Consider the following 22,225-nt stretch of genomic DNA (forward strand, 5'->3'; position numbering starts at 1 on the left):
ACTGTGAAAACTGGAATAATATTACGAGGATTTTGCCAGGATTAGAGGATGTGAGCTACAGGGAAAGGTTGAGTAGGCTGGGTCTCTATTCCTTGGGGCGTTGGAGGATGTGGGATGATCTTATAGAGGTGTACAAAATCATGAGAGGAATAGATCGGGTAAATGCAGAGTCTCTTGGCCAAGTGGGGGAATTGAGGACCAGAGGACATAGGTTCAAGGTGAAGGGGGAAAGATTTAATAGGAATCTGAGGGGACACTTTTTCATACAAAGGGTAGTGGGTGTATGGAACAAGCTATCAGATGAGGTAGTTGCGGCTGGGACTATACCAACGTTTAATAAACAATTAGACAGGTACATTGATAGGACAGGTTTGGAGGGATATGGACCAAGTGCAGGCAGGCAGGACTAGTGTCGGCTGGGCCACGTAACTAGCTGCGCATTGAAAAGTCTGCGCAGCTGGTCGCGAGGAGCAAACGCATCGTGACGTCATCCGCTCGCTTCAGATTCAGTTAGATTTTAAACAATTTTAGTAAAAAACTTGGGAAATAATTAACTAAATTTTCAGATGAGGAGATTTTTGAATTCATGAAGTAAATCTCTACCGGAATATGTAAAAATGTCTCCGTTACCGCATCGGGTTTTGGAGGAGGTGTGACTGACAACCAATCAACCAAACAAACTAACAAAGAGAGTTTTAATAGTTATATGATATGATAACATTAAAAATTCTCGACTTGAAATTCTGTTATTTCTCATCCAACCCACTCCCTAATACTCTGGAATGTTGCTGAAATATTTAGCATACATAACTAAATTCCATGCAAATATTTATTATTGTTTTTTTTTTAAAGTTAATGACTAGAGAAACATTAGAAGGTCATTATTAGTTAATATCTTGCAATATTAGCTGAGAAGTTTTGGTCACGAGCAGTTCTAGTCGCCGTTTTAGAGGCAGGTTGTGAAGGCATTGGGGAGGTGCAGAAGAGGTTTACAAACATGCTGCCTGGATTAGAGGTTATTAGCTATAAGCAGGGGTGGGAGATTGCAACCTTCACGTGGTCCATCCCGTTTCAACGAATGCAATCAACTTGGCGTACACAATCAAATAAGAACAAATAGAACAAGTTGTCCTGCAACTTTAGGCTGTGCACGCCGTACGCAAGAAGAAGAAGAAGATATAAGCAAATGTTGGACAAACTTGGATTGTTTCCTCTGCAGCGTCAGAGGCAAGTGGAGACCCGATAGAAGTTTATAAAGTTACAAAAGTCAAAGAGAGGAGAGCCAGTCAGAATATAATTCCCAGGGTGGATATGATAAATACTAGAGGGCATAGCTGTAAGGTCAGAAGGGAAACATTTAAAGGAGATGTGCAGAGTGAGTTTTACACACAGCAGCGATGGGCATCTGGAACACGTTGCCAGGGTTGGTGTTAGAAGGAAATACGATAGTGGAGGCTTTTAGACTGGCACAAGCATATGTAGGGGATGGAGGAAATTGGTCATGTAGGCAGAAGAGATTAGTTTAATTTGGCATCATGTTTAGCAGTCATTGTGAACCACACTTTTCCTGCAGTACTCCATGTTATGTTGCTGCTTACTGTCCTAGTCAATCAATCAATCAATCAACCTTTATTGTCATCTTGCAAGCAACAGTTGTACAGTGCAAAATGAAAAGATGTTTCCCAGGGAATAGCGGAGCATCGCACATGAAATTTAAAACATTTCACACATAATAACACTAAAAACAATGCAGTCCCTGATGGAACAGTATAAATAGTTAAAAGCAGGTAAAACACAACGTTAAAATACAATAAACCAATCATAAAAATGTCCGGGGCAGCTGATTTGAGTGGCCAGTGCCAGTTATTAAAGTGGCCAGTGCCAAACTTTGTTCAGATATTCCAAGTATTATTAATTTTGTGTCTGGGTCCACTTTTGTATTAATAACTTTAATAAGTTTAACACTCACAACAAACCAAAGAAATTTCCTCGACTACAGTATAGTAATCGGGAAAAAATTAATATTAAAATTTTGGAAAGGCCCTACAACCCCACAATTAAAATGTGGATTACGGAAATTAGATTAGATTAGATTAGATTAGATTCGTTTATTGTCATTCAGACCTTTCGGTCTGAACGAAATTTTGTTTCCCTGCAGTCATACATATAATTTAAAAAATGACAAAAACACACAATCAACACAAATTTAACATCCACCACAGTGAGTTCACCAAACACCTCCTCACTGTGGTGGAAGGCAAAATCTTAAAGTCTCTGTCTATTCCCTCTTTGTTCTCCCTCTGCGCCGAGGCGACGGCTCAAACTCTGCGGGTGGTCGCTGCCTCCGCCACAGCTTCGGGGCCGAGTCGGGTCTCCGCCACCTCTCCGCCACAGCTCCAGGACCGAGTCGGGTCTCCGCCGCTGCTGCCGCTGCTACAGCTCCGATGCCGCCAGCTCCGCCATTAGGCTTCGGCGCAGACGGAGACGGGGATGGGGAATATGACCGAAGAAAAAGTCGCATCTCCCGAAGGAAGAGACCAAAGCATGATGTCGGAAATGTCAGAAACCCTATACTTAGAAAGAATTAGACTCGTCTTAATGGACAAACAAGATCTTTTCGATAAAATCTGGGCTCCATTCATTAACTATCTGAAGGGATAGATTGGCACAGCATGAGGACCCAACTGAAACTTGAACTCAGGATTAGATGAAAAGCTATATTTTATAATCTACGAACCTATCTCCATTGACGTATTATAGGCAATCCATTCCACCTCTTCCGTTTCTCTGTTTTTTTTAAAATTTGTAACTTTCTGCCCTCTCTTTTTCTCTCTTTCTATAAAAAATAAAAATACTAGAAGCAGAAGTAATTGATAATTGAAAATTTTAACAATGTATGATTGATGTATATGAAAAGTCTTTTTACTATAATATGTAACTATACTTTATAATATGTCTACTTCTAAAAAAAATATTAAAAAAAAAAAAAAAAAAAAAAGTGGCCAGTGCCAGTTATTAAAGTGTCCGTGCCAGCCGCAGAATCAAGTGACTGTGTTTGGACATCACTACATTTGAGGTAGTGGGAAACCTTGTCGTCAGGTTTCACAATTCTCAACTCTTCAATCCTTTTGTCTCACACTTTCTGCCTTTTCTTCTCGGGCCTTTGTCCACCATCTATCTATCAAAACCCCCCACCACAGTATCAACTAATACCCTGCCCCATCTCTCTTCCAGCTTTCTTCCCACCCCTACCATCATTCTGAAGAAGGTTTCCAACCCAAAACGGTACCTAAACATGGTCTCTAGAGATGCTGAGTGAACCTGCTGAGTTACTCCAACACTTTGTACTTTCATTTAGCAAAGTAGCATCTGCAGTTCTTAGTATTTACATCTTCCTGTCGTATAGTTCTGGTATTGTGTTTAAAAAGGAAGGGCTTTTAAACCTCAGTAAAGACCAACAAATTAAAAGCTCACTAGTGGCCCAATCATCAATATCTATTCTGAGGGACAGTATGAACCATTGTGAATGTCTCCATTATTTTGGCAAGGAGTAATGGTTGGCTGGAAGGTCACGATCAGTACTTTAGTTTCCTCTCATGTTCTAAGGACAGGAGAGTAGGTTTGTTGATTAGCCATTGTAAATTGCTCCTCATGTGTTGGTGATGGGTAGAATCAGAGGGAGTTGAGGGAGAATATGGGTAGGATTAGTGTAGAATTAGGGAAGGAATGTGATTAGTTGGCTGAGACATGTTGGGCCGAAGATCCCATGCATTCATTTTCCCATTTTGTGCACCCAAAAATGTGCCTGTAGGAAAGACATTTCAGACAGCTCAGCGGAATTGTAAAATTATGACACTTATGAAATGTTTAAGATTATTAATGTTTATTTTGAAGTTGAATTTTGAGTATTACAAGACATTGTTCACTGCAAATTGGTAAATAAGATGTTGAACTCAGTCATGAGACCAAAAAAGAGAAAGCAGACAGCAAACTCTGTACGTAAACAAGACATTGAAATCAGTGGCATATCAGAGTAAACAGTGAAGAATATTCAGCACAGAACAACTAGATAGGTATACATCACAAGTTAAACCAAAGTTATTCATAATCCACAATGTCACAACAGCAGTCTCCTTGTGAGGCAATATCATTAAGACGAGCACAAAGAGATTCCAAAAAAAATAATTCTCCTTGGATATATCTGTGCCTCAGTTGCTTTTCCCTCTGTCCTGTTACATTGTATTGGTGAGACACAGGACATGTAATTGTGTGGCAGCTAAGAAGGAACTGCTTTCTCCATTCGTAGTGCTGTTCTGCACGTTGGACATCACTACATTTGAGGTGGTCGCACTATTTGAATGACCTTGAACAGCGTGGTACTGGACAACTCCATCTCAACAGACCCGCACAGATACCTTAAGGTAGGAATTCTGATAGCACTTCATTGGGAGCAGCAACGTTTTGTTTATCTTAAGTGTGCGCAGTAAATTTGTTTGAGGTATGTCAGCAAGAGGACGAGACAGGGAACTAGACTGGAAACTAGACTTGCAGGAGATGGCCGGTGGATGCACTAATGAGTGGCTCACTTATATTGAGAAATGTGAATGCGTTTGACGTGCATTCGCATAGTTGTTACTGAATGGGAGACAGGCAGAAAAAGCTGGAGTAAGTCAGCGTGTAAGCCAACATCTCTGGAGTAGATGATATTTCGGATCAAGACCCTTCTTCAGACTGAGATTCAGGGGTAAAGAGAATGGGATGATAAGAATAAGGGATAGGCCATTTAGGACTGAGATGAGGAAAAACATTTTCACCAAGAGCGTAGTGAATCTGTGGAATGCTCTGCCACAGTGGAGGCCAATTCACTGGATGTTTTCAAGAGAGAGAGTTAGATTTAGCTCTTTGGGTAACGGAATCAAGTGATATGGAGAGAAGGCAGGAACGGGGTACTGATTTTGGATGATCAGCCATGATCATATTGAATGGCATTGCTGGCTCTAAGTAGCAAATAGCCTACTCCTTGCACCTATTTTCTATGCTTCTATGTTTCTATGATGGGAGATTTTCTTTAGTTCAACAGGATCGTCTGGGGCTCATGTTGTCGACATCCCCGTGGTGAGCCCAGTCAACTGACCTTAGTCAGGCCAATGACGAGAAACAGAGGCAGCTTGGCACCAACCCGCAGCATGCGCCCTTTTTAGGGCGGGCACCGTGGATGTCGAACAGGATTGCATCACCCTGCTGCAGACTTCTGCTGCCTCAAACGCAAGAAGAAGAAGAAGTCTTTGGTCAGGGATTATGTACTCTTTTTATTACCAATATTCAAACGTATACTTCCTCTTCCATCTCCTCAGTTGTATAAATAAGAAATGGGTTACAGTAATCAGTGAGACGTTAATGAGATGCAGACCAACTCCTCCTGTTCAGATGCTGCAGGGGTATAAAGCTGTGTGATGCCAAACCCCCACTGAAACTGTTCAGCCTCGAGTGCCACAGATTAGTCACTGCACATTTTGTAACATGGAAATATGCTGTTCATCCTCCTCTTCATGGGTACTTGAAGAGTACAAGCATGATTGGCTGGACTGAATTTTGGCTGGGGTGGGTAGGAAACAGGTGGCTGATGGCGTGATTGGGGTGTTTGTTGGAGGTGACAGATGAATAAGGTTGCGGAGGAGAAAAGAGAAGCGCAACGAGTCCTGGCATGTTAGCCGGGTTGGGTTGGATTTGGTTTGCAAGAGCCAAACTAAGTGATTCACTTCTCTAGTCTGCACGAGTAAGGCTGTGTTGGCTCTGTTGCGCTAACTGTCAGGTGCACAGGACAACCTTGTTCAAGTTCCCTTGAAATGTTCCAAAAGTGCTTGGGGGATGACATTTTGTGTGTCTCAACTTGGAAATCACATCAAGGTTGCAGTTATTCGAGTGACACAAAATTACATGTACACAATTGTTATCATCTTAGAATATTGAACATATATAAGTGTTATGCCAGTTGATTTCAAGGCTTCTGTCTTTTTTATAGACTCAAATACTAAACCTTACATCATCTGACTTTACTAAGTTGACCATCACTCAAATGCCTGTTCACTTAAGTACTTATAATTGATATCAGCAACAGACAACATTTTTTGCAATGATGATTTGGCCTTGTGTTTTCTAAGAAAGTATTTAATGATTTATGATCATGTGTTAAACAACGTGACAAATATTGAGTAGCACATTTGTAAAGCTAACAGTCTTGTTCAACATGCTGATGTTGATTAAAATGATAAATCTAAATGTAAATGAGGATGCACTTTTTCTACTAAAGTGTAAAAACTTGTGTTAGACAGTCATGAATTTTGGACGCCTGTGAATAAACAGTTCCTGTGCCTTTCATGACAGTGGAATTTCAACATTTTGAAGCTTGAGGTTGGTAAAACAGAGAATTTAAAATAAACTTGCATTAATATAGCACCTTCTATGTCAATTTCAGGATATTTGAAAGCTAATGACGTACTTTTGAACTGTAGTTAAGGTGGAAACAAGTCTCCCAATTTGCTCAAAACAATGCCCAGATAATCTAATTTAATGCTATTGATTGGATTATTTCCCAATAATTATCCTTCAGAGAGAATTATATGGTTGTGTAAATATTTATTTGATCCAATTGAACTGTCAGGCAGGGCCTCAATTTATTACCACAGTTTAAAGTGACAGAGCCACGCTCAAAGAAAGAATCACAAATGATGCTTGAAGTTGTGAATGAAAGCTGAATCCACCCACCTCTGCTCAAATGTGAGAGTGTGGGAAGCAGGTTGGTTGATAGAAAAACAGACTTTAATATCTAATAACTGGATCTCCAGTCAGTGTACATATGAAGTACAGATAAAACCAACTCTTGCAAATTGCAATGGGTTTGTTAAATATAGTAATTAACAGCAAGTATTTTGGCAACAATGGGATAATCAAAACCTCTGGGCCATGGAAAACAGATCCAGCTTGCAATTTCTTTTGACTAATGCAGCTAGCAGCGTCAAAGAAATGTAAGAATGCCCTGTGGCACAGACAATGTAGCATCACTTACAGAACACATACCATGCATGAAGTACAACTTACTGAGTTACTTTGTTGTAACTCAGTTGGTGAGCAGTGAAGGATTTTTTTCCTGCCTCTTTTGGATTTTATGCACTCGTCCTTGCCCAGTGCCGTTAATTCTCAGACGATGAGCCAGTGACGCAGCTGTTGAGAAGAAAAAAAACACTAGTTATGTTGATGGTGAGTGGGGTGGTGAGGGCTAGAGTGGGGCACTGAGGAGTTGGGGCAGAGAGAGAGAGAGAGAGAGGGATGCTGAGGCAGAGAGAGATTGGGGAGCTGAGGGAGGAGGGCAGCGGAGGAGAGGGATGAGGATGGGAATGCAAGGGGTGGGGGAGGAAGGGGGAGTGAGGAAGGGCGGGTGGAAGGAGGGATAATTAGGAGTGACGTTGGCAGGGCTGGTGGTGGGGAAGGAGGGTTGAAGGCAGGAAGGGAGATCTCTTTGTCACAGGTCAGTACTCACCGTAAACTGACGGGCCTCTCCATCTTCCAGCAGGTGATAGTCCTTCTCGGATGTGATTGCAAAAGCTAACTTCTGGAAATATTTTAAAGGTTTCTTGGCTTATTATTTACACTTGGTAGTGATTATCATAATTAAGATTGAATAATATTCTACATCTATTTTGATTACAATGCTTAGTCTCTTTATTACATAACCCAATCCATTCTTTCCTAATTGAATTCTTATCTCAGCCAGCTATTTCTTGCTCTGCATTTGGCAGTAATCCTTGATTACATTAATTATATTGACTGACTTCTTTACCATCTTCTAACTCATTTGACCATATCTTTTATTTTGATCTCCCTCACAATGGTGGCCTCTGCATCTTATAATCAAAGCTGGATGCAAATGTCAAGTCTCTCTAACTGAAGACTTTTCAATCATGTGTAGGAAGTCAAAATGCAGATGTTGGTTTACACCGTAGACACAAAATGCTGGAGTAACTCAGCGGGTCAGGTACCATCTCTGGAGGAAAGGAATAGGTGGCGTTTTGGGTTGAGACCCTTCGTCAGACTAAGAGTCAAGGGAGAGAGAAAAATAAACTTTTTCCTTTTCCCCCAACTCTCAGTCTGAAGAAGGGTCTTGGCCTGAAACATCACCTATTCCTTTTCTCCAGCGATGCTACCTGACCCGCTGAGTTACTCCAGCATTGAGAGTCCAGCTGCCTTTTCAATCATCTTCTCATCCATAAAGTTTGTATTACTTAACCTATTAAGTCGATGGCAGCACAATCCCATTCCCCAACCAATTTTCTCCGCAATATTCCTGACATTATTTATAATCTGCCACTGACAAGTTACCCACTCAAACACTCGGAAGAAACCAGAGTCAGATAATATGAAATTTAACCTACGTTAACTTTTTATAAATTTGATGAATAATTATTGCTGACTGACCCACTGCATTTTATATTTCGTACCAAATAGAATGGAAGAACATAGAAGAGTGCAGCACAGGAACAGGCTCTTTGGTCCACAATTAACATAGAAACATAGAAACATAGAAATTAGGTGCAGGAGTAGGCCATTCGGCCCTTCGAGCCTGCACCGCCATTCAATATGATCATGGCTGATCATCCAACTCAGTATCCCGTACCTGCCTTCTCTCCATACCCCCTGATCCCCTTAGCCACAAGGGCCACATCTATCTCCCTCTTAAATATAGCCAATGAACTGGCCTCAGCTACCCTCTGTGGCAGAGAGTTCCAGAGATTCACCACTTTCTGCGTGAAAAAAGTTCTTCTCATCTCGTGTTTTAAAGGATTTCCCCCTTATCCTTAAGCTGTGACCCCTTGTCCTGGACTTCCCTAACATCAGGAACAATCTTCCTGCAGGCCAAACAGGATGTAAAAAAACCCTAATCTCCTCTGCCTGCACGTGTCCCATATCCCCCCATCCCCTGCATATCCATATCCTTATCTCACTTTAATGTTACTATTGTATCTGCCTCCACTGCCATCCCAGGCAGTGTGTGGTGCGGGCACCCACCACTTTTAAATTTCCTACGCACACTAGTCAATGTTATTTCTACCTTGGGGAGAAAGGTTCTAACTGCCTACTTTATGTTTGCTTCTCATAATCTTATATACTTCCATCATGTCTCCCCTCAACTTCTGATATGCCAGAGAAAACAATCCAACTGTTCAACCACCACTCATAATAATGGCCTCTAATCCAGACAGCAAGCTAGTAAACATCTTCTGCACCCTTTCCAAAGTCTCCACATTCTTCCTGTAATGGTGTGGCCAGAACTGCACACAATACTCCAAATGTAGCCTTGCCAAAGTGCAACATGACTTCCTGATTCTTGTACTCAAAGCCCCATACCATCTGCCTTCTTTACTACTCTATCTACTTGTGTTACTGTATTCTGGGAACTTTGGATTTGGGCCGCAAGATTTATCAGTGCAGTTAAGATTCCTACCATTAACTGCACTGTCTTATTAGTATACTATACTATTAGTACGATTAAAGATGGCTCCTACCTGTGGCGACATTTTGCCAGCAGCCCAACCGAAGAGGTTAATTTACAGCTACAATCAACTTACCTGGATCAGAGAAATGGCAGAAATCGGCACCGTAACGGACAAGCTGCCAGTGCACTCGAAGGCACTAGCGATATCGCGATCTCCCGCAGCTGCGGGAACCTCCCACTGCAAGCGTTCCCTCGATCGCTGGAGAGAACCCGACCCGAGGTCTGGGAATCACAGGTACAGTACTTGGAAACACCGGGAAGATCTCCGGAGCCGACGGGCAGGACCTCCCTCGAGCAACGGAGCTGGAGCTGCCACCTGCAAGGGAATCCCCGTTCCAGCGCAGGTTCGCAGAAACAGCAGGTACAGTAAGTACAGTACCTGGAAACTACAGGGAGGTCCATTGTGGACCTCCATTGTGTCCAGAAACGTGGCCGACAGGCCGGACTTCAGGTCCGACTGAAGCGCAGGGGACTTCAACCCTCTCTCCCTACCATCCTACTGGCTAATGTACAGTCCCTTGAAAACAAAGTGGAGGACTTAAGGCAAGGCAACGGGTCGATGGTGGAAAGGGTCAAGAGCTTCAAATTTCTGCGTGCATATTTCCGAAGATCTCTCCTGGTCCCAAAACACAGATGCAATTATAAAGCACATCAGCGCCTCTACTTCCTGAGAAGATTATGGAGAGTTGGTATGTCGAGGGAGGACTCTCTCGAACTTCTACAGGTACACAGTAGAGAGCATGCTGACTGGTTGCATTATGGCTTGGTTCGGCAACATGTGCGCCCAGGAGCAGAAAAGACTGCAAAAAGTTGTAAACACTGCCCAGTCCATCATCGGCTCTGACCTCCCTACCATCGAGTGCATCTACCACAGTCCCTGCCTCAAAAAGGCTGGCAGCATCATCAAGGACCCACACCATCCTGGCCACACACTCATCTCTCCACTGCCTTCAGGTAGAAGGTACAGGAGCCTGAAATCTGCAACATCCAGGTTCAGGAACAGCTACTTCCACACAGCCATCAGACTACTAAACTCAACGCAAACATAAATCTGAACTTTAATATCCTATTGCACTTTATATGCTTATTTATGTATATATATATATTCAATGCTATATGGACACACTGATCTGTTCTGTATTTATTTATGCCTACAATATTCTGTTGTGCTGAAGAAGCAATGACAATAAACTCTCTTGAACTCTTGAACTTACTGATCTCACTATCCTTCATGTCTTCTTTGGTGAATGCAGATGCAAGGTTATCATTTAGTTCCTCACCTTCCCCCTGACTCTAAGCATCAATTCCCTCCTTTATCTATTGTTGTTAATGTACATCTATATAATGTAAATGGATGTGATCCAAACACTTACATGTTCAAGGGTAAGAGAGTTTAAGTGTGTTAGGTTCAGCATAGATGGGTCCTATTACCATGTAATAGTTAGCAGCATTTGATATAATTGCTTTGGTAATTTCATGACATGGTATGTATTATCAATTGTAGTGCTTGTATTAACATTATTAACACGTCCAAACACTAGAAATAAAATAATGTATTAAAGGATTTCGAGCTTGTGGCTCTGTGAGCCTTATCTAATTTTCCCAACCTGGACGATTTGGACCAGACTCAGAAGAAAGTAGCTGTGGGAGAAACTACATACAGATGACATCTCAAAGAACAATATAAAGGGGTAGATTGGACCGGCGCGGAGGCCGGACTGAAGCCTGAACCCAGGACTAGATGAATAATTATGTTCTCTGACCTACGGACCTATCTCCCAAGTTGTATTATTGATAGTTTATCTTATTTTTCTAATTTCTCTCTTTCTTTTGTTTTGTTATTTTTCCTATCGATAAATAAATAATTAGAGGCAATGTTAATATGTAACCGATAAAGGAGGGTCCCAGCTACTTTGGTAACTGGGTCCCTGGAAACCTGGATATTTAATATGTAACCGTTAAACAAAGTCTGTATTGGTTTGGACTATGATATGCAGATGCCTCTAATAAAAATGTATTAAAAAAATAAAAAAGAACAATATCAATGAAAAATCTACTGCAAGAACACAAAGGTATCTGCAAACAGATCAATGATGCCTGACAGTGTGCTCACCTTACGCAGAGACCCAGGCAGACTGGCGTACTTGTACACGGCATAGATGGGCACGAGTGCCATGGAAGATGTAGCTATACACCATCCAATTACATTGGCCCAGTCTGGGAAGATGTAATTGTCATATTCTGGTGGATTAAATGTTGAAATACTGATGACCACAACGGTCTTCATGGAACAAGCAGCCAGAATAGAGAGAAAAAGAAAGCAGATGTCAGACAATGTCTGAAACAGTATTAATACTTTCAGTTGTTAATCAAAACATTCTCTTACAAACAGTATTCATGTTAGATCACTGACTATGGAAGATTTTCTCTTAATGTTTGGAGTGTGGACAGTAGAACAACTATTGCCCACCCTAAGCACCCGTGAGAAAGTGATACTGGAAAAACTTCAGTATTGCCATCAGCCATAGTCTTGTTGAATGACAGAGCAGTGAGAGAAACTGAATGGCCTATTCTTCTTATCTCTTACCTTTTTGAGACACTTGAACAGTGGGCAATACATACATTCGTTCCCCAATACATCCGTTCCAGGATTTGGGGAGTTTCTGAAGGGCACAAAGGTCCTGTCAATGAGTTGCTGCACCTACCAAGATGCTCGTTAGTTCTGCAAGTGGCAGTGCATGGGAGAATAGCAGGACAAGGGGCAATTGTTTAGTTCTATTGCCAGTGAGCTACCCTAGTCTCTCTCTACTGGAAACATCCGCCTGCACTTTCAGCACACCCAGACATGCCCTCATTCAAAGGATGATGCACTTAAGACAACATCATCTTTGCAAAGAACTGCTGCTGCAGAGCTTTATAATCTCCCTGTGCAGGATTAACAGCATTCTGGGAGCAGCATTGAAACAAAAGCACAAGCAGAGTTTAGCAGCCCTTGTTTTGCGATGCAAGTGGAGTTACAACAACAGTAACAGTGGGGCTGTGTTTAAAATTAGAATTTGCTGTAGACAGAGTTTGGTTCACGGTGTCTTCAAAATATATAATTCATTGTGAGCTGGGCATTGAATAACAAAACCTTCATAACTATTTCACCGATCGGAACAAAACTTATTTGACTTGCAGCAGAGGAGAATGGAGCGTAAGGTGGCTAAAATCGTAGCGCTATGGGGGATCGTTTTTGCGCAAATTTAATTACACGCAGACAGGAAGTGGTCAAGATTAGAGTTTTAGTAATATATAGATAAGTATTGGAACTAAAATTAATTTCATCATTTTAGAGATTAACATAAGAGTTTTGGAATATGTCTGTCAATGGCAATTTACAATTGGTGATCGTCTGACAACGGACATTTATATGGGACAGCACTTGGACCTTGTACGGGTCAAAAGGATATTTAAGTATTAACAGGTATTTGCTGCCATGTGATGGCTATACGCTGGATGCACTGTAAAATGTACCGAGATTGAATTTGCTGCGGGGATGGGTAACTGAGTGCACAGGAAGGAGAGCTTATATTTGTGTGGCCAACACCTGCAATTGTTCACATTAGTTTGAAGCAGTGATTACTGTACTTTACATTTTGTTCAACAATGCAACTTTGTGTGGTAGAGAAACATTTACCAGATGATATCTAGAAGCACTACTCTCCCATCCCCTAGTCCCATATTTCCTTGTCCCCCCTCTTTCTCCTCCCCCATGTCCCCTTGCATCCATATCCCTCCCTCAAGCTCCATATTTCACTCCTCTTCTTCTTTTCTTATCTGGCACCCTTTGTCTCCTTATCACATCCAGCCATTCTCACTATCTCCATCCATCTGCTAATCAACTCCCCCCCATCCACCTCACCTTATGCACCTATCAGTTACCAGGCTTTGTACCTCCCCCATCTCTCTTTATCAGCTTTCTCCCCTCAATTCCAACATAATGGATGTCATCTGTCCATTCCCTCCACAGATGCTGCTCGATCTGCTGAGTTTCTCCAGCACCAATAATTAATGAAGAAAAAATGTTCTAATAAAGGAATTCTCCAGAGATGTTGCATGACATGCTGAATTACTCCAGCATTTATTTTGTGTCTTTGTTTTCCCAAATACTACCATGGTAGTTGAAAGGGAGCATTCTGGAAGTGAATCTGATTTGTCTGATCAGGTTGTTAGACTAATTTGATTTGTTGCAGCTGTTTGAGGAAGGACAAATGCAGCCTTTAGCGTTTTGCTGTCACCCATCCTTTTTATACAGAGATGCTGCCTGAGCTCCTGAGTTACTCCAGCACTTTGTGTCTCTCTTCTGCCCTTATCCAATATGGCTGTTACATGGATCCAGACCTAAGCCATCATGGTTGACTCTTAGCTGCATTATGAACTGACCCGGGAAGTCACTCAGTTGCATCAGATGCTGGAAAAATCGAAGGTAGACAAAAATGCTGGAGAAACTCAGCGGGTGAGCAGCATCTATGGAGTTTCTGTGTTAAGATGTGGTCGTAGAGTTGGAGGGAAGGGTGAATCTTCTGGTAAAGATATGATCGTGGAGTTGGAGGGAAAGGGGAATCTTTTCTGGGTTAAGATGTGGTTGTAATATCTGGGTTAAGATGCGATCTATAAATCATTTGTTTTCAAATACAATTCATTACGACTCACCAGAAGGAAACAGGGGCTGACAAATTTCCAGCACAGCCTCCAGTACAAGCCAGGTCTTGTACCAATCATCTTTTCAATGTCATTGCTGAAGCGATCAACTCCTGGAAAAAGAAAGTTGGTTTATTTTTCAGGTTTGTCTTATAACGTACACAAAGTCCATTGATCATCAGTCCTTGGGGGAATGGGCATTTCCTATCTCCAGACATCACCAGGTCTCCTATCTCCAGGCACCACCAGGTTCGGGGACAGTTTCTTCCCAGCTGTTATCAGACAACTGAATCATCCTACCACAACCAGTGCTGAACTACTATTTCCCCTTTGATGATCCTCGGACTATCCTTGATCAGACTTTACAAGCTTTACCTTGCACAAAACGCTATTCCCTTGCCATGTATCTATACACTGTAAATGGATCGATTGTAATCATGTATTGTCTTTCAGCTGACTGGTTAGCACGCAACAAAAGTTTTTCACTGTACCTCAGTACACACGTGACAATAAGTTAAGCTGAAACTAAACTGAAACTAAGACATCTGCTAACATTACAATGGAAAGTCCAAAGTCTGAAGAAGGATCCCGATCCAAAAAGTCATCCATCCTTTTTCTCCGGACATGCTTCCTGACCCCCTGAGTTACTCCACCACTTAGTGTTTATCTTTGGCATAAACCAGCATCTGCAGTTATTTGTTTCTATCCCCACGTGACTGTTTCTGCACGGCGGAACTGACAAGTGATATAACTGTACTATGATAAATCTATGTCCTTTTGTCTGACCCAAGCATTGAAGGAACTCGGGACTAGGTGTAAATGATGAGCTTGCCAGTGGCTGATCTTACTCTGGGATTGGGTTGGTGATAAGGGTAGAGTTGTATTAGTGAGCAAGATTGGGGGCAGGCAGCGTATGGTGGCACTGCCGTTAATGGTGAGGCTTGCGGGTGGGCAGTGAAGATCGGTGTTTCTGGGGGAGAAGACCAGAAGAGTTAAAGGAAAGTACAGGCAACCTCCTGAGTTACAGAAGTTCAAATTGCTCAGGTTTACCCTTGTGAAATTCACAAATCACTCCACAAAATCTGAGATATGGAATAAAAAATTGCTTTGTAAAAATAATTAAAGTTTCCACCCCAGCCCATATTTCTTGATGCACACACAGATGATGTGCCTTCATGTTTCAAGGAATAATGCTATGAACAGCCTTCTAGTAATGCGCCCCCACCTCCCACCCTTACTGCAGAGGTCAACTGTATGGGATTTGCCTCAATGGGTTTCCAGTCCTATGCTTTGATGTGAAGGCTGCAGAGAGGGAGAGAGAGGCATTGTTCTAGGTGAGGAAGGGACAACATCAAATGGAGTCTGAAGAAGGGTCCCAACCTGAAACATCATCTATCCATGTTCTCCAGAGATGCTGCCTGATCTGCTCATTTACTCCAGCACTTTGAGCTAGATAGGGCTCTTAAAGATAGCGGAGTCAGGGGATATGGGGAGAAGGCAGGAACGGGGTACTGATTGGGGATGATCAGCCATGATCACATTGCATGGTGGTGCTGGCTCGAAGGGCCGAATGGTCTACTCCTGCACCTATTGCCTATTGTCTATTATACATTGTCTTTTTCTGCAAACTGGCAACTGCAGTTCCTTGTATCTACCAAATTTGTAACTGCCTTATCTTCCGTTATGTTGACTGTGGTTAAAAGCCTTAATTGGGGAAAAGCCCTTGCTGAACAGAGGCTTTTCCCCCAGAGTAGGGGAACCAAGAACCAAAGAACATAGGTATAAAGTGAGAGGGGAAAGATTTAATAGGAACCCAAGGGGCAACTTTGTTTACACACGGAGGGTGGTGGTATATGGAAGAAGCTTTCAGACGAGTTAGCTGAGACAGGTACAATAACAACATTTAAAAGACATTTAAACAGATACATGGATACGAAACGTTTTGAGGAATATAGGCCAAACATAGGCAGGTGGAACTACCATACATGAGGCATCTTGGTTGGCATGGGCAAGTCGAACCGAAGGGCCTGTTGCGTGCTATGACTGTTAACTAACAAAGAACTGTCAATAAACCATGATTGCTCTATGTCGTCATCAGCAAAAACAAAATTAGGCAGATGGATTAGTATTTCGGATGTATATGGTTAAAGGAAATGATTAAAGAAAGTCAAAATAAACTTACCATAAAACCAGGAGACTCCGATGGTTTCTATTAGCACTCCAAATAAAATGGACGTCTCTGCTGCAAACTTGTCAAGCAAGGTGAACACGTAGATACCACCCTAGAAACAAATGATATTCCAGGAGAGGTCACAGCAGATTATATATTCAATAGGTAAACAACACTTGGGAAGCAATATCCAATCTGCAATGAATGATGACTATCAAATGTGGTAAAGTTTAGGACCACAGTGAAATGATTCATGTCAGCTCTTCCTTTCTTGTTGTACCAAGTAATCCTAAATAATCCTAAATAATAATTTCCTAAATAATCATGAGAATGTATAAGCAGAGAAGCACCGTTAAACTGTCATTTAAAAAATGACTCTTTCTGAGAGCTACTTACATTAGTAACGCAGAAGAGAGACACCAGAAAAGTAATTGTAATGATGAAAAGTGTGAAGATCTCTCTGTGGTTCCGCAGGAACTTGAATTCATCAATCACTCCTGTGATGACTGATTCCATGCCGCCCATCTGCAGGACCAGGAATAAACATTGTTAGAAAAGTAGAAGATTCTGAAATGCCTGGAATGCACCTTTATTCCGATTAATGAATAGATGAGGTGGCACAGTGGCACAACGGTAGAGTTGCTGCCTTACAGCGCAGGAGACCCAGGTTCAATCCTGACTAGGGGTGCTGTCTGTAGAGTTTGTACATTCTCCCTGTGACTGCGTGGTTTTTTTCCAAGTGCTCCGGTTTCCTCCCACTCCAAAGACATGCAGGTTTGTACATTAATTGGCACGGTTTAGTTTAGAGATACAGCGCGGAAACAGGCCCTTCAGCCCACCACGTCCGCACCGACCAGCGATCCCCGCACACTACACTATAATACGCATGCAATAGGAACAATTTACACATACACCAAGCCAATTAACCTACAAACCTGTACGCCTTTGGTGTGTGGGAGGAAACCGCAGATCTCGGAGAAAATCCACGCAGGTCATGGTGAGAAAGTACAAACTCCGTACAGACAGCACCCGTAGTCGGGATCAAACCTGGGTCTCAGGCGCTGTAAGGCAGCAACTCTACCGCTACGCCACCGTGGCCGGTATTATTGAAATTTGTCCCGAGTTTGTGCAGGATAGTGTAAGCATCTTGGGGTCGTTGGTCAGCATGGACTTGGTGGGCCGAAGGGCCTGTTTCTGCACTGTATCTCTAACTGAAAAACTAAATGTACTGTCAATGAAGAAAGAGAGTTTGTTAGAAGCCGATCATATTTCAGACCTCACTGCTGAAGTTCCTCGGGGAAATAATCCAAGAATGACCAACTGCAGCTGCTTCAGAGACCTTACTTCCATCATGAAGTCAATGGTGGGGATGTTCACTCATAACTGCTTGGTCCCCAATGCCATTTGCGTCTTGGCAGAAAACGAGGCAACCCATACTGCATGCAGCAACATCTTGACAACGTGGCATGGACCGTGATGTGGAATATTGCTCCAGTTTATTATTTTGCGGCCAGAGTCTCTGTCAAATGCTGAAATTTGGCTTTGTCAAGTCAAGTTTATTCGTCACATACACATACGAGATGTGCAGTGAAATGAAAAGTGGCAATGCTCGCGGACTTTGTGCAAAAAGACAAACAAACAAACAAACTATAAACACAATCATAAACACACACATATTCTTTTACATATCAAATATTGGAAGGAAAAACGTTCAGTAAAGTTAGTCCCTGGTGAGATAGGAGTTTACAGTCCGAATGGCCTCTGGGAAGAAACTCCTTCTCAACCTCTCTGTTCTCACAGCATGGCAACGGAGGCGTTTGCCTGACCGTAGCAGCTGGAACAGTCCGTTGCATGGGTGGAAGGGGTCTCCCACGATTTTATTGTGGGGTTGAGGGTGTGACAGTGTTGATACTGCACACTTCCTCCTGTCCATTACCCACAACAAGACAATGCAAGAGGCTCTTAGGCTCTTCTGGAGTTCTGGCTGCGAAAAGTGGGAAAGGATGAGAGGATAAACATGTAAAGCTAACAGATTAAAATACTGTGTAGAATGTGCCATTTACAGAGGAAAGTTCTGCAGCAAAGGAAAATAAAAAGATGGAATTATGCAGAGAAAATAGTAAACGTGTGGCTGGAAAGCAAGATGGGCAAAAAGTTGTACACGAGAATGGAAAAGTCGAGGAGAGAACATTGTTAAAAAGATAGCTGTGAAATAGAAAGCTGATGTAAGGTAGAAAAAGGACAAGCAGAAAACCAAATGTTAACAAAAGAAAAATAAAGTAGAGAAGAAAAACAATTGTTAGTTCTGGCACAGATTATTGATAGTAAGGGATTCAACCACAGTAATGCACTGAATATCACAACGGAAGCCTGGATCACCTCAGCGCAGAGGGAGAACAAGGAGGGAAGAGACAGAGACTTTAAGACTTTTGCTTCCATCACAGTGAAGAGGTGCCTGGTGAACTCACTGTGGTGGATGTTCATTTGTGTTTATTGTGTGTTTTGTTATTTATTATTATTATATGTATGACAGCAGGCATGTAATTTCGTTCAGACCGAAAGGTCTGAATGACAATAAAGGAATCGAATCTAATCTAATCTAATCTAATCTAATCTAATGGTAGGTGGTTGGACTATTGAGTCATTGTGTGGCATTTTGGTGGCATCAATACTACTTGCTTCTGAACACCTGAGGTGCTGCATGCAGGAATAATTACCTAATTTATTGAGAAGATCCAAATGGATTTGACGTCTGCACAATCATCAGTGAACATCCCCACCACTGATTCAAAGTGGAAGTTAGGTCTCTGATGAAGCAGCTACAGTGTGGTCCTAAAGATAATAGACCGCTAACAATCACATCCATTTTCCTTCATCAGGGACTAGAATGCTTTCCTCTTGAGCCCTAGCAACTGCACCGTAGATTTGTCCACTTGTCAATTAATTACATTCATGATAACTCTGCTCACACACCCTGGCAGCCACGTAAAACTACCACTGACATATTTTACTCTTTCTTGCAGGAGAAAGTGACACATAACACCAGTAGCAGCAAAGTGTTGGCGAAGGCTGTGATTGCACTTTATAATTTCCATGGAAGGCAGTGAGGCAGCGCTGAAAGGATAGTCAATGAAAGCACCCTCCCAAAATCCCACACCCTTCGCACATCCCATCCTTTCCCGCACAGACAGCTGATGAACAGGATGGGAGTAACTTTGAGGAATTTGGGCTATCTTTTATCCACAGAAGAGGGAATGAATGTTAATTTCACAATTGGGGCATTAGAATTTGAATATGAACATTGCATTTTTTTGATATTGAATTTTTGTTTACTGTATGTTTTCTGTGAGTATTGCGTTTGCAGGTCTGTATGCTGCTGTAAATAAGAATATCATTGTTCCATTGTGGTTCTATATGACAATTAAAACCAAGACAATTAAAAGTCTAGACTTTAAATGTATTCCTGTTCCTATGCCTTTTGCAAATTGATGTTCTGCAGCTTGCAAAGTACTGAAAGCTTTGAGAATTCTTTCACCAAATCGTAAAGTATGTGTCCCATTTGTTTCATCGACCTTTAAATAATAAAAACTGTGCACTTACTGCACTGTCCAGTCCGAGTGTCAGAAGCATGATGAAGAAGATGACTGACCATACTGATGAACCAGGAAGAGTGGCAATTGCTTCTGGGTAAATGATGAAGACCAAACCAGCCTCTGGAAAACATAAATCTGGTTTTCAATTTCAAGAAAATGCCAAGTCAGTTTGATGATGTTGTTAAAGACCAGGTAGACTAAAATGCTGGAGAAACTCAGCGGGTGAGGCAGCATCTGAAGAAGGGTCTGAAGAAAGGCCTCGAAGAAACGTAACCTATTCCTTCACTCTAGATGCTGCCTCATCCGCTGAGTTTCTCCAGCATTTTTGTCTACCTTCGATTTTTCCAGCATCTGCAGTTCTTTCTTAAACTGTTAAAGCCTATGATTGCTTTCCCCATCATAGAGATTCAATTGTTCAAAAATAATTCATCCAGCATACCTTCCAGTTCTTTCTTAAACTGTTAAAGCCCATGGTTGCTTTCCCCATCATAGAGATTAAATTGTTCAAAAATAATTATCCAATACTACAAGAAAGCCAAGTATAATCTATGCAAGGCCATCATCAGAGATGCCGGGAGTCTACCTAAACAAGCTCATTTTAGTCAAACTGATGCCAGGTGACTGCGGCAGGACCTGCATATCATTGCATGGTACGTTCAAGTCAAGGACGATCTCTGGCAATGACTGGATAAGCTTATTGCTTATTACGCCCTTTTTGAACAGGCAAACAAAGCTCCACTGTGACATGTCCCCACATATCCCACTTGGGGATATTGTGCATCTTCTCTCTGTAAACATTCTCTTGAACTTGAACAAATACGTGATATTCTGATGGAATACTTCTGAGAAATCAGGTACAAGTCCTCACCTCCGGTGGCCACATCCTCCAGAGGCACTCCGCGTTGTTTTGATATGTAGCCCAGGAACGAGAAGACAACAAAGCCCGAGAAGAAGCTCGTCACAGAATTGACAGAACTGGTAATGATGGCATCCCTGCAATCAGAATTGAGAGTTACCGGCTGGAGGCATTGAAGGGCCATGTATGATGGATTCAGATGTTGCTTATCATGGAAGGAAAACACATCCTGGATGTGTTTAGAAATGCTCAAACATATGAAACTTCTGTGTTGATGACTGCGGTTAAAGGAAGGGTAGAAAAGTAACAATTTTGTGAGCCGCAGGAAGCCTACAGGCAACAAACACAAGAAAAATGAGAGTAAATCAAATCCACTCCAGATGTGCTAAATATAGTGACTCAAACAGCAGTATCTACAACAAAGAGGCTTTTGTTCCTCTTCCCCTTCCTTCCAAGCAACTACCAATGACAATTTGTGTCAAATAACATTACTAGATATGTTTAAACAATGTTGTTGCTCAGACAAGCAACAAGTAATCTCTAATCATAATTACTGTTATGATTCTATCGGTGCCATATCCAGATGTCTTGACTATACCTGCTGCTAATATTAACCACTGGAACTTTAAAAATGACTGACATATTCAAACACTGTAGGAACCCATTAAGCAGCTTGGTGTGCAGGAGTAACAATAATGGCAACACTACACAGGATCTGGGACAATTCAGACCTGCAGGAAATAGTGGACACCAGCACCACCATTGGCAATTCCGTAGATCTGCCTAGTGCATGAAAATCGATGTGCCCCATTGTCTTTGTGACTAGTTGGGTCTGATAGGCACCTCTCACAAGTCTCAGACCATGAATGATCATCTCCGACAAGTGAGAGACTCTAGGCACCTTCCCAACATTCAATAGAATTCCCTTTTCCAAACTTCCAATATTTAGAGAGTCATCCTGACACTTGGTGCCCGAGTCATCAAGATTTTGTGGTACAAGAGGTGGAGAGATGTCTTGTGTCCCGTGAAGATTTACTCCCTCGCCCCCAAACTCCCTGAGATGCTCTACCATCTACAATTCACAATTTCACAATGTGTTGAAAAACTTTTCACATATCTGAATAAATGCAGCTGTAATTCTCAAGAGCCTCAGTACTGTCTGTGTCCTAAATATTCTCTTCATTCACCCCATTCCACCGAAAGCTGCAACAAAAACCACTGCACCAATTTGCTAAGAATTATTTGAGAGCCTCCACCCTGCTCCTCACCAAAGATACACGCTTGTAAAAATAGAAGGTTAAAATTAACAGGTACATGGAGATTCCATCAGATTTTGATATATATTGTGCATTCACTGTTCTTGGTTCGAACTT

General features: G+C 42.0%; 1 protein-coding gene across 1 annotated transcript in view; it reads right to left on the reverse strand.

Moving 5' to 3' along the window:
• Nucleotides 1-7,197: 7,197 nt before the first annotated feature.
• The window catches only part of LOC129705860 (sodium-dependent dopamine transporter-like), a 37,483-nt gene continuing 22,455 nt past the window's right edge, over nucleotides 7,198-22,225 (reverse strand). The window contains exons 7-14 of the mRNA XM_055649712.1: nucleotides 20,865-20,989; nucleotides 20,004-20,116; nucleotides 16,800-16,928; nucleotides 16,416-16,515; nucleotides 14,246-14,346; nucleotides 11,664-11,831; nucleotides 7,538-7,609; nucleotides 7,198-7,221 (exon numbers count right to left, since the gene is read on the reverse strand). Of these exons, the coding sequence (XP_055505687.1) occupies nucleotides 7,198-7,221; nucleotides 7,538-7,609; nucleotides 11,664-11,831; nucleotides 14,246-14,346; nucleotides 16,416-16,515; nucleotides 16,800-16,928; nucleotides 20,004-20,116; nucleotides 20,865-20,989 (832 nt within the window). The remainder of the gene's footprint in view (nucleotides 7,222-7,537; nucleotides 7,610-11,663; nucleotides 11,832-14,245; nucleotides 14,347-16,415; nucleotides 16,516-16,799; nucleotides 16,929-20,003; nucleotides 20,117-20,864; nucleotides 20,990-22,225) is intronic.

This window comes from Leucoraja erinacea, chromosome 2 (assembly GCF_028641065.1).
Source record: "Leucoraja erinacea ecotype New England chromosome 2, Leri_hhj_1, whole genome shotgun sequence".
NCBI classification, from domain to species: domain Eukaryota; kingdom Metazoa; phylum Chordata; class Chondrichthyes; order Rajiformes; family Rajidae; genus Leucoraja; species Leucoraja erinaceus.